We start from the raw sequence: 20,827 nt of genomic DNA on the forward strand, positions 1-20,827 counted from the left end.
CGCCCAGCACAGATCATCAACATTTTTTTTTACTTAGTCTGTCGGTTTGTTTCCTTACCTCTTATCTTTCCATGCCATCATCTAAACTAGCAGTCACAAACCGTTTTGTCATGAGGGACTGGTTTCGTGGAAGACAATTTTTTTCCATGGGACAGGGGTTGAGGGGGATGGTTTCAGGATGAAACCGTTCCACCTCAGAACATCAAGCATTACTTAGATTTTCTTTCTTTTTTCTTTTCTTTTTTTTTTTTTTGAGACGGAGTTTCGCTCTTGTTACCCAGGCTGGAGTGCAATGGCGTGATTTCGGCTCACCGCAACCTCCGCCTCCTGGGTTCAAGCAATTCTCCTGCCTCAGCCTCCTGAGTAGCTGGGATTACAGGCACGCGCCACCATGCCCAGCTAATTTTTTTGTATTTTTAGTAGAGACGGGGTTTCACCATGTTGACCTCGTGATCTACCCACCTCGGCCTCCCAAAGTGCTGGGATTACAGGTGTGAGCCACCGCACCCGGCCCCGCATTACTTAGATTTTCATAAGGAATGTGCAACCTAGATCCTTTGCATGCACAATTCACAATAGGGTTTGCGTTCCTATAAGAATCTAATGCTGCAGTGGATCTGACAGGAGGCAGTCCTCAGGTGGTAATGCTCGCTCACCTGCTGCTCACCTCCTGCTGTGTGGCCTGGTTCCTAACAGGCCATGGACTGGTATTGGTCCGTAGCCCGGGGGTTGGGGACCCCTGATCTAAACTGTCACCACAGTGTTCTTTCTAAGATGCAGTTCTGATGTTACTCTCCTACTCAAAAATCTTCAGTGTTATATTGTATTATATATATATCTTGTATTGTATATAAATCTTGCATTATATATCCAAAATAAAGCCTTTACCTCTCAGCATGGCATTTAATAACTCTGCAAAGTACTTTGCAGATAAATTGAGTCTCAGAAAGGGAAAACAAATTTCTTAGGATCATACAGGCAGGCATGCAGTGGTAGAACCAAGGTTAAAACCCTGGCCTCCTGATACCAATGATTTAGCCACTATAAAATATCTTCTAAAGAGGAGAGAAATGGTAGGTACAGCACATGTTGCTAGAAATGGTGAAATGACAGTTACATAATTCTGTCTTCTGGGTGGGGCACATACTTTCAAACTCACACAAATGAGCAAAGATCTCTGTTCTACCTCTTACTAGCTGTAGACTTAAATAGCTTAACCTCTTGGAGCCACTGTTTCCTCATTTATAAAATAGAGACGAACAATCACAATCTATTTTTTTTTTTCCGAGATGGAGTCTCACTCTGTCACCTAGGCTGGAGTGCAATGGCACGATCTTGGCTCATTGCAACCTCTGCTTCAGGGGTTCAAGTGATTTTCCTGCCTCAGCCTCCTGAGTAGCTGGGATTACAGGTGCGTGCCACCACACCCAGCTAATTTTTGTATTTTTAGTAGAGATGGGGTTTCACCATGTTGGTCAGGCCAGTCTTAAACTCCTGACCTTGTGATCCGCCTGCCTCGGCCTCCCAAAGTGCTGGGATTACAGGCATGAGCCACCACGCCTGGCCAAAATCATCCCAATCTTATAGTAATGTTACAAAGATTACATAAGATCTCATATATTAAAGGGCCTAGCACAGTGCTAGATTCACAGGAGATTCTCAGTGAGGATCATCACCCACCCATACTCCCATTCTAGTGATCTAAAACCAGTTTAAACAATGAGGAAGTAGAATTCAAGACAGTAGGAATCTAGGTGGGTGCAAGATTCCAGGGTCTATTCCTAGTTCTGGGGTTGGAAATAACTATTTTTAGGGTCTCAATCAGGTTCCCTTCAAGTGGATTCCAAACTAGTGCTCTCCCGGGACAACAGTTGGTCGTATATATGGTGAGAACCCTGACTAAAAAGCAAACCTTAAGCCCCAGTGCCCATAGTGTCAATGATTTGTCATTCCTCATAGCTGAAGCATTATGGATTTTTATTAAAATGCAAATGTTTCCTAGGAGAGGCAGATGGCATACACATAAACTTTTTGGCCTGATTAGCCTTTATTTTCCTCTTTCTGTGAGTAGTCTATCTATGGCTCTGTGCTTTGAGCTCAAGGCATGCTCTGATGTAGGGACCACCCTCCCCCACCCTTGGCCTTTTAAAATCCTACTCAACATTCCAGGTCTTGTCAGCAAGGTGGCTCCCAACACTTTGGGAGGCCGAGGAGGGTGGATCACTTGAGGTCAGGAGTTTGAGACCAGTCTAGCCAACATGGTGAAACCCTGTCTCTACTAAAAATACAAAAATCAGGCTGGGTGTGGTGGCTCATGCCTGTAATCCCAGCACTTTGGAAGGCCGCGGGGTGGGGGGGGCGGTGGATCACCTGAGGTCGGGAGTTCAAGACCAGCCTGATCAACATGGAGAAACCCTGTCTCTACTAAAAATACAAAAATTAGCTGGGCATGGTGGCACATGCCTGTAATCCTAGCTACTCCGAAGGTTGAGGCAGGAGAATTGCTTGAACCTGGGGGCAGAGGTTGTGGTGAGCCAAGATAGTGCCATTGCCATCCAGCCTGGGCAACAAGAGCAAAACTCCATCTCAAAAAAAAAAAAAAAATACAAAAATTAGAGGGCATGGTGGTGCACGACTGTAATCCCAGCTACTCAGGAGGCTGAGGCAGGAGAATCGCTTGAACCGAGCAGAGGTTGCAGTGAGCTGAGATTGCACCACTGCACTCAGGCCTGGGCAACAGATCGAGACTCTGTCTCAAAAAGAAAAAAAATTCCAGGCCCATCTTGAATACCACCTTCTCCAGAAACCCACTGTGATAGTTTAGCCAGATCTCGCCTTTCCTCCTCTGTCTCCACCCAGGGAGGCTCAAATCCTAGGCTCCTTTGATAAAACACAGGGAACATGAGGCTTCGTTATATGGAGATCTGCCTTGAACTCTAGCTTGTCCTTGACTTGGCCTACGATCTTACGCTAATAAATGCCTCGACCTCGTTGAGCCTCAGTTTTGCAAAAAAAAAAAAAAAAAAGCAGGCAATAATAAAACTTAGGGCAATAAGGGACGTGCTCTATTGGAGCAATGCCTGCTGACTGGAGAGGCCCTGTCATTTGAGAATTTGGCTGATTCCTCTCAAATTGCACCGCAAGCCCCTCAGGACGTCTACATCCTTCCACCCAGCTCCGCCAGCCCTCAGGTGCTTAATGACTGCAAGCATCTATCGCAGCCACGCAGCCCGGAGCTGCATCTACTCTGGCCATGCAGTCTTTTGCTTATCAGGAGGGTTAATGAGATGCAGGTTAGAAAGGTCTTGGCACTCGCCCGCTCACTCGTGGAAGCCGAGTAGCTTGGAAACGACATCACGACTTCACGATTAGTACATTAGACGCGCAGACCCGATATCGCCAAGCAGGCCCCGAGGGCCGAGGCTGGGCAACCCTGCGCACCCCTGCTGAGAGCCCGGACTCCCGAAAGACAGATTGCCCCACCTTTCCTTCTTCTTGATCCGGAGCGCTTCCTGGGGAACAAACTCTCCCTTAACCTCAGCGGGGCTGGGGCCCCCAGTCTGGGACATACATGTCTGGACTCCCGTGTCCGCATGCCCGAGGTGGGCGGAAGGGGACGGTGGGTGCTGGGAAGGCATCAGTCCAATTGCAGCTCCTCTGAGTCTTGAGCACCTGAAAAGCCGCGGCTGAGACCGGAGAGATCAGCCCAGCGCAGATACCGGGGGCGGGGCAGCCCGAGCCCAAACTGGCGGCTGGACCCGGCTCCAACTCGTCCCTCCCCAGTCAGGGACAGAGAGCCGGGAGGAGCTTGAACTGAGCTCTGGCTCCCGACTGGGCCTGGGCCCGGCTCCCACTAGTGTCACTGCACCTCCCTCCCTTCCTGGCCCGGCCCCTGATCTAGACTCGGCCCTGGCCCTGCCCAGACCCGGCCCTCTGCGGCTCCTCTGGGCTCCAGGTTGGCGCAAACAAAGCCCTGATTGACTGCCCGGAGGGGCGGGCCTCGCTGCCTGGCCGCCTCCTCCCCTCCCCGGCCGCCAGGGATTTGCCGGGAAGGGCGGGGGCGGGGGAGACTCCCGGGGGTGCCCAGGACCGTGGGGGGCCAAGTCCTCGGGCTCGAGAAGATTGTGTCCACCCGCTGTCCGAGGCCCAGGCTGTCCCCTCAGGTCGTCCTCCTCAAGTTCAAGGGGGGACATGTGAGCTCCTAAGGGCGGGGTGGGGTTTCTCGCGGGCCAGCTCTCGTCCTAGGGCCCCCGAGGCCACCTCAGTTGCAGGCTGCTTGTGAGGAAGGAGGGAATGGGAGAAGAGAACAGGAGGGCTCTTTCCGAGGCTCGGGGTTGATCAATGTCGGTTCTAGAGCCTGCGGGAAGAGAGGGCGGGAGAACAGGATAGTTTGTGCTCTCTTTTTTCCATTTTAACTTTCTCTCTAACGGGCATCCGGACAAGAACAGGGTTCAGTAGTTTAGAAAGGGAGTTGGGGGAGGCAGTAACGGCTGGAGTAGGTAGGCGAGTAAAAGGAGGAGGAAGGGCTGGGAAGAAGAGCGAGGCTGCAGCGGCTGCCAGTTGAGGGAGGAAGAGGTGGGGGTGTGGAGGAGGGGGAGGAGAGAGAGATGACATGGGGAGAGGGGGGGGTAGACGTGGGAGGAGGAGGAGAGGGCTCGAGGGACCGTCTGTCGCGGGACGGGCTGGCCAGCTGGGACGCGGAGCCTGGAGGAGGAGGCAGCGGCAGCAGCAGCCCTCGAAGCAGCAGCAGCTGCAGCAGCAGAAACAAGTACCAGTCACACAGCGGCTCCTCCGGCCGAAGCAGCCACAGTCCCCCGGCCGCGATGGCGCTGCAAAGCCGGGCGGGCGAGGAAGCAAAGGGGCCCTGGCAGGAGGCAGACCGGGAACAGCAGGAGCCGGTGGGTAGCCCAGAGCCAGAGCCTGAGCCCGAGCCTGAGCCCGTGCCGGTGCCCCCGCCCGATCCCCAGCCGGAGCCCCAGCCCTTACCCGACCCCGCACCCCTGCCGGAGCTGGAGTTTGAGTCCGAGCGGGTGCACGAACCCGAGCCCACGCCTACAGTAGAGACCCGCGGCACCACGCGCGGTTTCCAGCCTCCCGAAGGTGGCTTCGGCTGGGTGGTGGTGTTCGCTGCCACCTGGTGCAACGGCTCCATCTTCGGCATCCATAACTCTGTCGGGATCCTCTACTCCATGCTGCTAGAGGAGGAAAAAGAAAAAAATCGCCAAGTGGAGTTCCAAGCAGGTGAGTGGCCCCGCACGCCTCACCTGGCATTTTGGGCAAGGGTGTCCGCTCCCGCTGCCACCGATTCCATACCTCCCTGTTCGAGGCTCCCCTCCAACGGGCGGCTCCGACTCCTCCCCTTGCTCCTTGCTCCCTTTTCATGGCTCTGCTAGGGTGCGGGTTGCCGGGCTCTGGGCAGCCTTGACTGGGGAGACTAGGTGCAAGGCGTCCTGGGGGTACGAACTGGGACATTCATTGATCTTCGGCAAGCAATGGACGTTTTTGCCCTTCGACAAATCTAGATGCACCTTTCGGGTTTAAGGTATTTTGCCGGTGTGTGCTGGGGAAAAATATTTGCAGGACTTTTTTTTTTTTTTTTTTTTTTTGGAGGTGGGGAAGTCCTGAAGAGAGGAGAGAGTTGAGAGGCGGGGCGGGCTCTGAGAGAAGCTCTGTACCGGGGATCTCCGCAGCAGCCCCGGTTCCTTAGGGGGAGCGAAGGTGTTTTCTGTCAAAAGCATTTTAGGAATACTGGCGACTATCAACGAAGAGTCAGACACATGGCAGGCGTGTGTGTCTGCAGGAGAGAAAGGGAGGGAGGGAGTTAGAGTCGGGGTTTGAGTGCGTCTCTTGCTGCCGCCGCTACGGCCCAGCCGTGCCCTGTGAGCCAAGCCCCAGAGCGGGCAGGGAGGCGGTCTCCGCAGTCTCCTACCAGAGAGGCGTGAGGCGGCTGGCAGGCTGGGCCCTGCTGCTCACTCCGCACCGCCCCCAACCTCAGCCCTGCCTTCCCCGGCACCCCGCGCGTCTCCGCAACCGGTGGGGTGCCTCGTTTGGCCTACCGCCTGAATGACGGACCCGCCACTCCCGCTTTCGCTTGGGGTTTAATTGATCTCAGACAGGGTTGGGGGGGCACAGCCGTCGCTCTCCATGCCAGTGGTCAAAAGACCCCAGGCGTGTGCGCTCTTTGCATTGAGGTCGCCTGTGAGCAGGGAGAAGTCAGAGAAACCATCTCGCTTTCCCAGCAAAGCCACTGGCGAAATCTCTCAGCAGTTCTGGTGAGGGGACTCTGACGAAGCCGGGTGGTGGCGGGGGTGGGGGCGGGATTGGGATGCGCCCTCTCTGGCAAGGCTTGCTCCCTCTCGTGGCTCCTCAGATCAGCTCCACTCTTGCCACCAGCCCCAAGTTCACAACTCAGAATATGTGGCTTTTTGTAGTGTTGCACTGGGATTGAGGGGTTCCATCCTCTCACCAACCCCCACATATTTCTGCTGCCATTTGACGGGACCTGGGAATTATTAAGTGAACATAGAAACCTTGAATTCTATGCTCACCTGTGGATTCCCTGGGCCCTCTCCCACCTGTTTCAACTGAGGACTTGTGGTTTTAGTTTGCAGCTTTGCTGGGCTTCCCTGGCAGAAGGGGCTTTGGGGGATCTTGGTGCCTCAGTCCTCGTGATCCATTGGCACAGCAGCAATGTGCAGGCCCCATTGAAGATAGTTCAACTGTATGTCAGTGGCTGTCAAAGGAAGTCTCTCGACTACCAGGCCCACTGTGATGCTGGAGTGGAGGGGTCCCAGGACTGTGTAGAGCAATTTCTAGGGGGAAGGTGGCTGCCACCCTCACCCCTGGGACCACCTTTTTACCTGCTTTGATGCAGTTCAGGGGCTTTGGAAGGCAGGCAGTGTAGGACCTCATGCTGTTGCCTAGGTTACCTCCAAGGGCACCTGCTAAGCCTTGCCCTGTGGTTGAAGGCAGGCCGCTGGCCTTCAGGATCAGTGAGTGGCAAAGTCTGAGTGAAACTTGATGAGAAGCAGTAGAGGCTAGGCTGGAGCTAGCTAGGCCCTGGCATTTATGTGGTGTGAGGAGGCCTAGAGCTGTGATCTTAAGAGTGTATAATAAAACTTGGAAAAACCACTATTTTACCAGGAAGAGGCTCACTGCTGGGGAACAGACTTCAAAGTAGGTGATCATAGTGGACTCAGGGGGAGGGCTGGCTGGGACTTTCCGGTCAAGGCCTCACAGTGCAGCTAGAGGGTGGGGGTGGGGGTGGGGGTGGGGGTGCAGTGGGCTATGCAGAGGTGTGGCTAGTGTATACTCTGACACAGACCAGGTCCACTGAGGGGCTGAGGGCACTAGTTTAAATTATAGTGAGTATAGGTCAGGAAGAAACAGAAAGGAATTTGGTTTGTCCCTAGGGTCTCAGGATACTTTGGCTTGGGTTCTTGCTGCAGTGTATCTTGAACTCACTGATGTTATTTTTGATACAAGAGGCTCTCAGGGACACCTCAGTTTTTATTTTGACAAAGTCAGGAACACCCTAACAAATTCTGGAGCTCCTAGAAAATCTCATCCTCAGTACTACCTATCTTAAGACCTTCAGCTTTCCCAAGCAACCATTCAGATCCTAAGATTCTGAATGCGTCTCTGCCTGCAGAAAATTTCTGCCATTTACTCAAAATTTCCCAGCCATCTGTGCCATAGCCCTGGTGTCTCAAAAGGATAGAAGAAGCTAATAGAAGTTTGCTATCATTATTATCAGCCAGTATTTGTCCAATAGCCATTCTGAGAGACACAGAACATACACCCTCACACTCAAGGAATTGGGTGCATTGTCCAATTTTATTGATGTCTGACATGACTTCCATCTCTAAAAGTCTATGAATTTAGTCTTTAGAGGCACCTCGCAACCCAAATTCTCTTTGACTAGGTCTAATATCTTCACTGACCTAAAGCTGTGTTGAATGGCTTCATGGGTGGAAGGTTCTGCAGATGATTGGGACTTGTGAGGAAGCCCTAAAGAAAGGTAGTTCTTTATCCTTTATTTTAAGAGATGGGATCTTGCCCTGTTGCCCAGGCTGGAGTACAGTTGCAGTCATATTTCACTACACCCTCAAACTCCTGAGCCCAAGTGATCCTCCCACCTTAGCCTCTCAAGTAGCCAGAACTACAGGCATGTGCCACCACACCCAGCTACTTTTTATTTGTTACTTATTTTTAAGAAACTGACTCTTGCTATGTTGCCCAGGCTGGTCTCAAACTCCTGGCCTCTAGCAATCCTAGTGCCTCAGCCTCCCAAGTAGCTGAGAAGAAAGGTAGTTTTGATGTTTGAGGGACAGCTCTATATCAGAGTGCCTCTGGGTATGGAAAAAGCCACAGGAGTTAGAAGGGAAATGGGATTCAGGCCTGGCTAGAGCATGCAATGTTTGAATTTTGTGGACTCTTTGACGTATACAGTTCTGTGGTGTCACCAGCTGTATATCTTGTCCCCTCTCTTCACCTGTTTTGAAGGAAAGCCAACTTTCCCTATGTCCTAGGCTTGGGTGGCTTGGCAAGCAAAAGCTTCCTGAGAGGGAGGCAAGTGATTGAAGTCTGGTTTAGTGAAAAAGGGAAAAGATCATGAGGGACATGAGCCTGTATTTCTCACCAAGATTATGGGAAATTTGGGAGTTCCCCAACCCAGACCAAACAGCAGACAGGCAATTCTGTGGTAAGTAGAGGCTCAGCATAGCTTCATGAGGTGGTAGGGGAGCCTTCTGGAAGAAAAAGGGGAAAGTGAAGCAAGATGGCATTGGTTGTAGGACCTAGCTCACTACTGGGACCCTAAGTGAATTGGAGCTGTAATAGGGTTAGGGTTGGGAGTTCAGAGGACAAGGCAGAACAAACCAGAGTTGTTAACATTGGCTCTATACTTAAGTGTTTTTAAAAGTACTCCAGAGTAAAACTTGACTGCCAGTCCAGCACTGAGCCATAAAATATGGAAGGCATTTTTTATTGGGCAATTTATAAGCATGGCCCTTGTAAGCTCCCAAGCAGGGGTCAAAGGCTGAGGCTCTCATCACCAGAGAAAGGGACAATGGTCAGGAAGGTTCACTACTAGGCACAAGATAGTTCAGGCTGATGGTCCACTCTGGTGGAAACAGAATTTTCTAGGTATGAGGAAGAATGATACACTCTGCCTTTGGGTGAGCCAAGAGTCCCAAGGATGGATGGGGCCAGGCAGGGTAGGCTGTCCTTCTCCTTCCCACTTAGGGGTTATCATTGCTTAGTTCAGTGTCTCACTGGACTATAACACCAAATTTCTGACTTTGGGAGCAAAGTATATTTTGAGCAAATCTGCCAATATCTTGACTTCAGCTGAAGGCTCTTGACTACTGTCCAGCAGAGCTAGATCAGGTTGGCTTAGCGCCTGCTATGGCCCTTCAAACCACAGAGCCATTGGCCAGGCATCTCTCAGGTCATTCCCCGGCCTCCTTCTCAACTAAACTGGAACTTGAACTATGACCATGCCTCCAAATGCCCCAACCTCTTATTCTCGTACTGAAAGGGATGAGAATAAGAGGTTAGGGCATTTGTAGGCCAAGAAGGAGAATGGTTGTTTGAGTTGGGGTAGCTGGTTGAGGCTGGATGCCTGGCTTACTGTCCAGTGGCCTCACATGCTCATTCTAAGTCTAAAAAGCAAGACCTAGGGCCAAATCGACACTACAAAGCTGGCAATCTCAGTGATACCAGCTAGGCAGTAACTAGGAGTTAGACAATATATGCTCCTAACTTATTCTGTGACTTTGAACAGGCACTTCACCTCTCTGTATCTCAGTTTATCTATCTATAAAATGAGAGGGTTTGGCTAAATGAACTTTCTAGCTCTACCATTCTATCCTTCTAGAATTATGTGATATCTTATTCTTTACTATTCCTATATCATACATTTTGACTCATTTCAGCAAATAAAAGTTTGTGAAGCTGCCTGAATGGTAGTGAGAATGGGTTGGAGAAGATTGGGAAAGCAAGGAAAAGCCATATCGACATGATTTGCCCACGTCATTTGTATTTAAAGACCATGGGGCTGCCCATGGGTACAGATTTGTTTAAAAATGACCCACTCCTTTTAACCCAGTATTTAAGGGCAACTTTGCATGTGGAGCTGCTTCTTCCAGAGTGTCCTGGTTGGTATAGAGCTGGGTCTCCAAGATAACACCCTTGATTTGACTTGATGCAGGCAAGCAGGGTGGGTCTGGATGCTGCTTTTTTCCAGCATTTTAACCTGCTCCTCAAAAGTATTAAACTATAAACATTTCTTTAAGCCTCAGTTTGGACCCCTCTTCTGAAATTTTATTTCCCACAGCACATTCTTATTTCTCAGAAATGCATACTCATTGTGACCTTGGTTTGCTGTTACTTCCAGCTAGTAAAGAAACCGATTCTCAAATGAGGTTCCCTTCAGAGGTCTGCAAATAGAGCAGTTTGATAGCTGCCTCAGGGCCGCTGCCTGGATCCTGTTGCGGTGGGGTTGGAGAACATTGCTACTGTGATCCTGGAGAAGGCCCCATTAGATGTCCACAATCCCTGGTCAACTTCAGCATCAGGGCTTAGTTGAGAGTGTGCCTACAGAAGTAGCAGACACAGAGCTCTCTTTCTTTTTCCTTGGATGTCATTGGCAGTATTGCTTCCAGCCTATGAAGAGTAAAGAAGCAGTTGGACTCTCAACATTTGTAGAAGTACATAAAGGATGCCATCTCCAACTTTTGAGCAGACCAGTTTCCCAGGAAGATGCACTGCTTTTCCCACCAGCCTTGTTTTATGGTTTTGTTGCATTTTGAAAAGAAAAAAAACTATTTATTCTTTCAGATTGTGTGACTGATGCAGTAGGATCTCCTGTCTTAAAAAAGTTGTCTCACCTAAGATTGAATGAATGAACCCTCGAAAAAAGGCTTTGTTTTACGCACATACGCATGTGTGCATGCGTGCATGCACACACACACAGACACACACACACACACACCCCCCCATGCCCTACACCCTAAGTCATAGATTATGAATATTCCATCTGAAAGAAGTCATTTCCCATCTGTTTATGGAATTAGAATTACGCATACCAGAGGCTTCTGTAAAAATTGCTGTACTAGTGCAAAGGAACCAGACTAAGAAACTTGCTAGGTGAGGGTAATGGAAAGAGTACAACCAGCCTGAGTTGTACATCTTGAGCTGGACCCACTTGCAACTCCCCAACAGTGGGGCTGAGAAACTTTATTGCAAGTTTCTTTCTGCCTTAATCCTCCTGTATTTCTCCTAGTATTCAGAGATTACTGGGAAGAGGGTTTAGGTGACCCTAGCTCTCTCTGGCTTTAGGGGTGACAGAATACTAAGCCTAGGGAGATTTCATCAACTGCCTAAAGTTGGGTGCTATGGTAGATAATGTGAAATCATTGACACCTCCTTGGGGGTAAGAAATTGTGGCCTGTTTGGGTGGCTTGAGGAAACGCAGCCTCTTCACCCTGAGAGTCTCACCCTCTTTTATCCTCTACTTTGCTCTGGTTTGTAGCATTGGTGGGAGAAGAAGGGAGGAAATTGTCTGTTCCAATCACATCTTTTCTCAGCTTCTCCTATTTTCACAGTGCATTTTTATCATGTTTGCTGTATGTGCCACCCACTTTTTTCCCAGTATTGTTCTCTGTTTTCTTTTTCTTCCTATTGCTCAGTTAGAAGAACAATTGGGGTTTGGGATGTTGTATAGTCCCAACTCCTGCCACAGTCACATGCCCACTCTTACATACCCTACAGAGGCCTCCCTTCCCCTTTTCCCCTTTCTTTCCTCTCTTAGTTTCCACTTTCTGGGTGAAGGGTGACTTTTGATGGAGCACTCAAGAGTGTGGAAGCCATCACCTCTGGATTTTTGCATTAAGATAGCTGCTATGACACCCTTTTTTGTCACTTCCACACCTCTTTCCATGGCCCTAGTACCCCAGCTCAGGAGACAGTATTGTAGAAAGTCTCACTCAATAATAATCAACAAATGTCCTGGTCACTGGTTTTCCTTTCTTTTCAATTCCTGACTGTCATTGTCCCCCACCTCTTGGGCCAGCTGAACTTCCAGAGATTTCATATTGGTTTTTGGTAGCTTCAGCATTTCTGGTTCATTCAATTTTGAGCCCCTGACATTTATTTTCTTGCCAAAACTGCTGCACAATTGGTTGTAGAGGGATCAGAGAAGGGAGAAGACAGACATTTAAGTCTGAACTAGAGTCAAAAGGGCCTTTAAGGAAGATTGCTCCAACCCAGGAGGTTGAGGCTACAATGAGCCATGATCACACCACTGCACTCCATCCTGGGTGACAGAGCAAGACCGTCTCAAAAACAAAGAGAGAAAGAGAAAAATGTAAGCTGGGCCCAGTGGCTCAAGCCTGTAATCCCAGCATTTTGGGAGGCTGAGGCAAGAGGATCACTTGACCCCAGGAGTTTGAGATGAACCTGGGCAACATCGGGAGTTCCCATCTCTACAAAAAAAATTTTTTTTTAACTAGTACTTGGCAAGAGCTCACAAACCTCCCTACAAGTCAAGGACTGAGTTTTTTTTTTTTTTAGTAGGGGCTACTAGGGCTTGGGAGAGATGGTGGGGTGGAGTTAGGGTGTTACTTCCTCCTGAGGGTCTCTCACAGGGAGACCTGTTCTGCAGGTAATGAAGAATAAGGAAAGGTATATTTATGGTCAGGGCCAGGGGACATCCAGCATAGAAAGAGCCTTGCTCCTTTGTATTCAGCTCTCAAGTGGGCCAGTTTCCTTGTGTTCTAAACAGGATAGCCCTAGAGAACAGAGGCCACAGGATTGTGACCTTCACAAAGAAGGATTGCAAAAGCAGTTTTGATTAAGCATCTCAATGGCCACTAAGGGAGCTTTCATCTTTCATTAAGACCAGCTGGTAGGCAAATCAGAACAAAAATGTTTTGCTTTTTTGTTGTAAACAACAAAATAAAACCCTAAACCCTTCTTTAAGACTAAGATTTCAAATATGCTAGGACTCACCATATTGATTTTCAGAAATTTAAATGCCTTCTGAGCTGGAAGGCATTTTAGAGATCACTTAATCTTACTCCCTCTGGTTCCCATCTTAAAGGTGGAAAACTGAGATCTGGAAAGATGTGACTTTAATTAGCGTTGTGGGTAGATGCTTGTAGTGGAGGCTGATTTGTCAGAGGACTCAGGAATGGGTACAAGAGGTGGGCTGCTGTCACACTAGGTGTTCCCCAACTCAATCACTGGCATTCTTCTCCAGTTTCTCTCTTCCTTAACTTTTCAAAGTCAATCCTCAGGCACTACTTTGTGGAAAGAGATGGAGATAAAATTCAAAAGGTATGATGGTGAAAAGTCTCTTTTCCACTCCTCTTTCCCAGCCACCCTATTTCCCTCCCTAAAGGCCACCAGTGTTATCTGGTGTGTCCTTTCAGAGATTTTCTGTATATGTACAAGCAGTTCTGTGTGTGTGCATGTGTGTGTGTGTGTGTGTGTGTGTATACCCTCCCCTTAACACTTTCAACTTTTATTATAGATTAAAAAGCACATAGGCCAGGTGACCTGGCTCACACCTGTAATCCCAGCACTTTGAAACACCTCAAGTGGGTGGATCACTTGAGGTCAGGAGTTCAAGACCAGCCTGGCCAACATGGTGAAATCCTGTCTCTACTAAAAATACAAAAATTAGCTGGGCATGGTGGTGTGCACCTGTAATCCCAGCTACTCGGGAAGCTGAGGCAGGAGAATTGCTTGAACCCAGGAGGCAGAGGTTACAGTGAGCCAAGATTGTGCCTTTGCACTCCAGCCTGGGCGACAGAGCTAGACTCTGTCTCAAAAAAAAAAGTACACGTGCAGATTTGTTACATGGGTAAATTATGTGATGCTGAGGCTTGGGGTCCTAATGATCCTATCACCCAGGCCATAAGCAAAGTACCCAACAAGTGGTTCTTCAGCCCATGCACCCCACTCTCCCTCCCCTGTCTAGTGATCCCCAGTGTCGATTGTTCCAATCTTTATGATCATGTGTATTAAATATTTAGCTCCCACTTATAAGTAAGGACATTTGGTATGCCCTACTTTTGAAGTAGGTAGGTTACCATCTTCACCTACTTACTACAGATAATGTGGTTACCATCCACATTATCCTCCACCTTGCCTTTCATACTTCAAACTATGTCTTGGTACATTAAGTTCATAAAGTCTTCATTCTTTTTTAGTGACTGCATCATATTCCATTATATGGGCATATCGTAATTTATTTAATCAATACCTTACATTCAGACTGTTACTAATCTTTGACTATGGGGATTTAGTGTCAAACAGTGCTAGATTCACTGCCTTGACAATGTTTTTAAACTTCTTGGAGTCTGAGTTTTCTCATACATAAAATAAGTATAATAATACCATCTGTCATTGCTGCTGTGGCAATTAAATGAGATGAGGCATGGAAAACATCTAGCATACAGCCTGGTACATACTACTTGTTCACTGTCAGTGCTCTCCCTGCTCACAAGCCCTCCCTATACCTTCTATCTCCAATTCAATTAATATGCATTCAATTCAAGTCAATAGATCTTTGTTATATGTTAGGCTAGGCCTTGGATGCACCAGAGAAGGAAAAGCGTCCCTCAAGAAGTGTATGATTCCTTTGAGAAGACGTAACATACCAAACAACTACAGTTGTGCTAAGTAGTTTAAAAAAACACTGTGTATATTACATTGAATGCAATTTTCATGTGGTAATGTAGAAAAAGAGAGATGATGGTGAGGGCAGGAGGAATCAAGGCCCTGGTAGAGTTGGAATTTGAAATAGCGTTTAGCTAAGTAGAGAATTGGGCAGTGGCAGAGAGAATTGGAGAGTTTGGTTGTTGCTTGGATTCTGGGTCTTTGCCCTCTGGCAGCCTAGTGAGTCACTGTTCCCCATTAGGCCTTACCCAGCAGGTGGGGTGGAGGGGCAGGAGGGGCAGGAGGAGAGGAATATACTGAGGATGTTTGCAGAGAAGGACACAGGGAGGGGGAATGTTGGGCATTGGGCCACAGAATGAGGTGCCTACAGATAGTTTGTGGCACACCCCACTCAGCCCACACCACCTGCTCTTCCATGTCAACCACCCAAGCCCTTTTTTAAGAGGTCCAAGGAAAAGAAGAGCATAAGGAGCAGCAGTTCTCAGCCCCTCACTCTGTGTCCCAAACAGGTCCCCAGATCCTGCAAGCCCCAGGATAGGGAAGAATATTGAATGATAATAATGCCCTCTGTGTGTGACATATTGTACTTTACATCTTAGTTTACACTGATACTTGCAACAGAGGCACTTATGAAATAAAATACCCAGTTGAATCTCATCAGGTGCCAACATCTTTGGTCGAGTGCTACGTTGAGAGTTTCTGGAAAATGAAAAGTCAATGTGGTTTGTATTAGTTAGGGAAAAGTTCACTGCAGAGAAGGACTGTGTAGATATTCTTATTACCACTTTACAGTTGCAGAAAATAGACAGCACACTGAGGGCAAGTGAGTGCCCTGAGGTAATACATTTAATATTTAGCAGATTGCATCCAGGTGTTTGAGGCTTCAGTGATGGTGCCACTGCATGCTAGCCTGGACAACAGAGCAAGATCCCATCTCTAATATATATAGTTAGTGGATCTGGGACTACAACCCAGGTCTCCCAATTCCATATTCTATGGGGGAAGAAATGTAATCTGGAATAAAATTTTTCCTAAACTTAGTAGCAAATTAAAGTTTAAGTGTATGGGTAAGAAGCAGTATAGTATGATGAACCAAAGAACTGAGAGTCTAAAAGTTTAGGGGCATGGAAATGGGGCTCATGAAAGGAAGGATCTGGACATAAATAATGCCTGCTGGCTGGGATCAAGAAAGAGCACCGAACTAAGAGTCAGGAGACCTGGATTTGGGTTCTGGCTCTGTTACTGGCTGTCTTTCTGTCCCTGCCAAGTCCCTTCCCTTCCCCTTTCTGGATCTCAGATTTCTCCATTTATGCAATGAGAAAGTTGAACTTCCCAGAGACTTAGTGGCACTTAGAATCAATGGTATCTGTAAACTAAGGAGGCTTTGGGAACTTCCTGACAAGGGGCTGAGGGTGATGGAGAGTGGTGAGGTTGTGAGTGGAAGAGAACAACTTCTCTGATGAAAATGGAAAACAGATGCTCTCAAATTTGAGCAAAGGTAAGTTTTGGAAAGGGTATCTATCTCATAGTCTCCATCCTATATCCTTGGAGAATTCTATCCAAGAAAGGGGAAAAAGGAAGTGTGTGTGTGTGTATGTGTGTGTGTGCATGCGTGCGTGCGTGCATGCAAGTGAGCAAGCATCTCAATGAGAAGCTGAGATTTGGTGGGACAGATTGTGATAGGCTGAATCAATATCTCTGGAAATCTTTCTTTAATAATATCCACTTTATGACCACTTTTCTAAGACACCGGTTTTACTTTTAGAAAGGGGTTTGTGTCTTATGGGTGAGATACTATTGAGAGTCCTCCTATCATGGAGCCCACTTGTGTGAGCCACACTGTGTGGATTAATCCTGGTTCCACCATTCACTAGCTATATGTTGTGTTAAAGCACTTAAACTCTCTGTGCTTCTATTTCCTCATTTGTAAAAGGAAGATAGCAAGAGTACTTACCACGTAGGGCTGTTAAATGAGTTGATATCTATATCTATATCTATATCTATATCTATATCTATATCTATATCTATATCTATATCTGTATCTCTAGCTAGCTAGCTTAGAACACTGTCTGGCATATGCAAAGTACTACGTAAATGTTTCCTATTCTTGTTATCTACCAAGTAGACTACAGCTCATGCATCTATAGAGCTGGATCTCAGAGAGCAAATGTTACCCCGAAGTGGGCCCAAAGGAGCTCAGTATTACCCAGTCAGAAATGTAGGGGGTTACGGCTTCTAACCCCTTAGGTACCTTCTGGGATATTCTGACGTTGGCCACACCTTGGATCAGATTAAGACCTTTAGAGGTTCTAAATACTGTTTTACTAATGGTCAAATTATGAAATAATTAAATCTATATTTTCCACATTTGGGGTGGTCTTGCTTCACTGTGCCCTAAGCTTGTGCTCATCCATCTATTGGGTAATCCTGCACTGGCCACACCAGGCTGTATGTTTCTCCTTATGCTCTGGAGGGAACCAATGACTATGAGGGATCTACATGTTCACAAAGAACAGTTTTGAACCCAAGTAGCTCCATCCATGGCAGGGTGCCCTGTGTCCCAGCTTCTGAGAGCTTAACCTGCCAAGCCTCGTGACCTCCTTGCTGGTTGGGACCTCCCATCCTGTTACTTGGAAGGATAGTTTATCTTCTGGGGCCAGGGGAAGAGAAGGACAAATGCCTGGAAGTCCAAATAAGGCCCCCTGCAGGCAGCTCTAAACATTATCAAGTTAAAGTTCTAGTGACAAGTTCAGATGACTGAGTATGGTCATGATATGGAACAGGAATGTGTGAGGCTCTTTTGCTTCTACATGATGAGGATATCAAGCCCCTCCCCTGAACCCTGACTTATTCAAGGACTTCAGATCAGTGTTCCTGGAAAACTCGGAGTTACTATCAGTATCTTCATTACCCTACGCAGCTTGACCAGGTTCTAACCATCCAAATGGTGAACAGCACAGTTGTATGTTCCAAGAGCCAGTGTTTTTAGCCTTAGTGTAGATATTTTGCCTATGGACAAAGTATCCAAAAGCAAAGTTTCCTTAGATCCACTAGCCAAACAGCTGCAGGGACCTGGTGGCCTGGATAAGAGAGGTCAGCAGGACTCCAGACAGGTTTATTTGCTGCCTTGCCCAGGGATGTCGCCATTCACATTCCAGCGTGCCTTCCTCACATATATCTCAAACATGGAAGGCTCAGGTGAAACCGGTCAGACCAGATGTTGGGAGCCTGCAGCTTTTAGGAAGAGAAGACAGATAGATCAACAGGCAGCCAGAGGAGAGAATAGAAAGGGAAAAAACTATTGTTCCAGCTCCTAATCCCAGGACCCCACCCCCATCAAACACTTATGGACTCCAGCATAACACTTGCTCAAGAAGGCAATGGTTCATCTGTGTCCCATGAGTGGACCTGGTTATTATCTCCAGGTAAGACCACCAACCTAAAGGCTACTTTTCAGGCCATGGCTCAACAGAGACCAAAACTTGCCTTGAGGCTTTCTTTTTAAAAATGGAATCTGTTTTAGCACTAACGGAAAAGATGGCCTTGCAGTGGGAAGTCATAAAGGAGACCCCAAAGTTCAACTCTCCTTTGCCTCACTTTTCCACATGCTGTGTGGTATAGGGTAAGGCACAGGATCTGATAGCTCACAGACCAGTGTAGGAGTCCTGGATTTGCCATTTACCTGATCTGTAATCTTGACCAAGTCTGAGCCTCAGCGTCATAAACCCTACCTCAGTCTTATGATGAGATTCAAATGAAAAGATGGATGTGAAAGCCCTCTGAAAAGAGTTTTGAGCCTTTCATATGAATTATTATCATGGTTACCACATACATAAGTTTATCTGTAGACTTGCACATGTGCTCATGCATGTATAGCTGGATTAATATACCACCCATAATGCACACATGTATAAGCAACCTCTTACATGTATAAAACTCTACACATACATCTGACCTTAAGCCTGAACTCATGACATAGACAATTAAAAGTGCATACACATATACATTTATCTACATAATAAATATGCCTGACTCCTCTCACACACATACCCCCACACAGGCAAATGTACATGTATCTTTGTATGTGTGTGCATGCATATGTGTGTATATCTACAGCCTCATAGCTGTACAGGTGAGTGTACCATACCCTTTAGCTTCTTCTTAGACAATCCAGTTTTCTGGGGGTCTGACAAAGGCCCTGTTTGTAAATTCCTCCACTTGATACTGATAATGTCCCTTTTGTCCTTGCTGAGACTTCTTCTCTGCCTCCATCTTGTTTGCAGACTAGCACAGCTGCTGCAAAAATTCAAGCTGCAGTATGTGATATACACGTCTGGAGAACATGGATCATTGTCCAGTTGCTCTTTGAATAGCACTACGACTCTAGGCTGCACAGCATATTTATAGCCATGTTTGCAAAGAGCTGACAGCATTTTCAGACTTTTTTCAAAACGTAGTTAATTCAGCCACAAAAATAGTCACTGGCCAACATGCCCCAAAGCTAAAAGAAATTAGGCAGCATGCCTAATGAAAATTAGTCACAGAGTCTAAATGAAGTTGAAGTTGAATTAATCTCTCTCTCTCTGGCTTACTTGCTCTTGCTCTCACTCACTCACTCTCTCACTCCTTTACTTTTTCCTTTTTCTTTTATTTTCTTTCTTTCTTTTTTTTTGAGACAGGGCCTCACTCTGTCACCCAGGCTGAAGTGCAGTGTTATGATCATGGTTCACTGCAGCCTTGATCACCTGGGCTCAGGTGATCCTTCCACCACAGCCTCTTGTGTATATGAGACTACAGATATGAATCACCATGCCCAGCTTTTCTTTTTTTTTTTTGTAGAGATGAGGTCTTGTTGGTCTCAAACTCCTAGACTCAAGCGATGCTCTTGCCTCAGCCTCCCAAAGTGTTGGAATTACAAGTGTCACCCACTATACCCAGCCTCATTCTTGTGCTTTCTCTCTCTCTCTTTTCCCTTCCTGCCCTCTCTTTGCCACTGCTTTTTATTCTAAGGATCTCTAAGCCTAGGGTGTGTGTGGTGGGAGAGTGGGGGTGATACCATGAAGTATTTTGCTTCAAAGAGGTCCTGGGGTCATTAGAGCCTAATGTTTTGGGGAGACAGGGAGGAAGAAGAGGAAAAGAAGAGAGAAAAGTTAGGGTATTGAGGATTATAAGCAAGAGGAACATAGCTGGGGAATTAAATGGGGTGAGACAAAAAGGAGAAGAGTTATGCCCACTTTAAGGCCAACTAGAATTTTGGTGGCTGGATAACTTCTCAAACCGAATGGCAGAGTCCTTCATTCAGCCTCCCCTCAGTCACTAGAATGTGGGCTAGAAAATTGTTTTGCTTACTTGCAAGATTAGAACAAAAAAGAATTCCTGGCGATAGAGTTGAAGAGGTAATCATGGTTAGAGAGCAAGATGGTCTTTAAGGAAGAGAGAGGCCTGGGCTTCATGTAATGGGCTTATCCTAGGTGGCCCAGCAATGACCAGGATGAGGAGAGTTTTAGACAGGGAGTAGGGTTATCATATCATTTATTGTCCAAATGGGACAATTTTGAGGGTGAAAGAGGACACTATTAATATTTTTGCTGGAACCACAGGCATAAACTAGGATTGTCCCAGGAAAACCAAGATGTGCTTTCATTCTAAATTAAGAACACATTGTTCCAGCTTGCTGGGAAAGGGCAAACTATAAGAGCTCCTCACAAGATGTCTTGAAAAAAAGGTGTGTATGTGTTTGTGTGTGTGTGTGTGTGTGTGTGTGTGTTGGTTTGGGCGGTAGAGAGTAGGGCAGGGAAATTATTCGGCCTTTTCAGCCTTGGGACTGGAGATTGTTTACTCTGAATATGAATTCCTTATTTTTTTGCTGCTGTACATAAATATGTAATGGAGTTCTTAGCCAAGTGTGTTTATTTCCTGGTCAACAGGGAAGGGAATGGAAGGGAAGGGAAGGGGTGGGGAGGGGAGGGGAGGGGGAGGAGAGGAGGAGGGGAGGAGGGAGAAGGGAAGTCAATTGTGTGTGGTTTTGTGTATTGTGTATATGTGTTTGTGTCAACGCTATGAAAGTATATATGTGTGTGAATGGCATTATAAGTATATCCAACTGTGTGTAACTATGGGCATGCATGTGGATGTGGAT

General features: G+C 47.3%; 1 protein-coding gene across 1 annotated transcript in view; it reads left to right on the forward strand.

The window, feature by feature from the left end:
- Positions 1-4,066: 4,066 nt before the first annotated feature.
- Positions 4,067-20,827, forward strand: part of SLC16A2 (solute carrier family 16 member 2) — a 120,117-nt gene continuing 103,356 nt past the window's right edge. Inside the window, exon 1 of the mRNA XM_017968552.5 lies at positions 4,067-5,241. Within this exon, the coding sequence (XP_017824041.1) occupies positions 4,608-5,241 (634 nt within the window). The 5' untranslated portion in view covers positions 4,067-4,607. The remainder of the gene's footprint in view (positions 5,242-20,827) is intronic.

Source organism: Callithrix jacchus, chromosome X (genome assembly GCF_049354715.1).
Source record: "Callithrix jacchus isolate 240 chromosome X, calJac240_pri, whole genome shotgun sequence".
NCBI classification, from domain to species: Eukaryota; Metazoa; Chordata; class Mammalia; order Primates; family Cebidae; genus Callithrix; species Callithrix jacchus.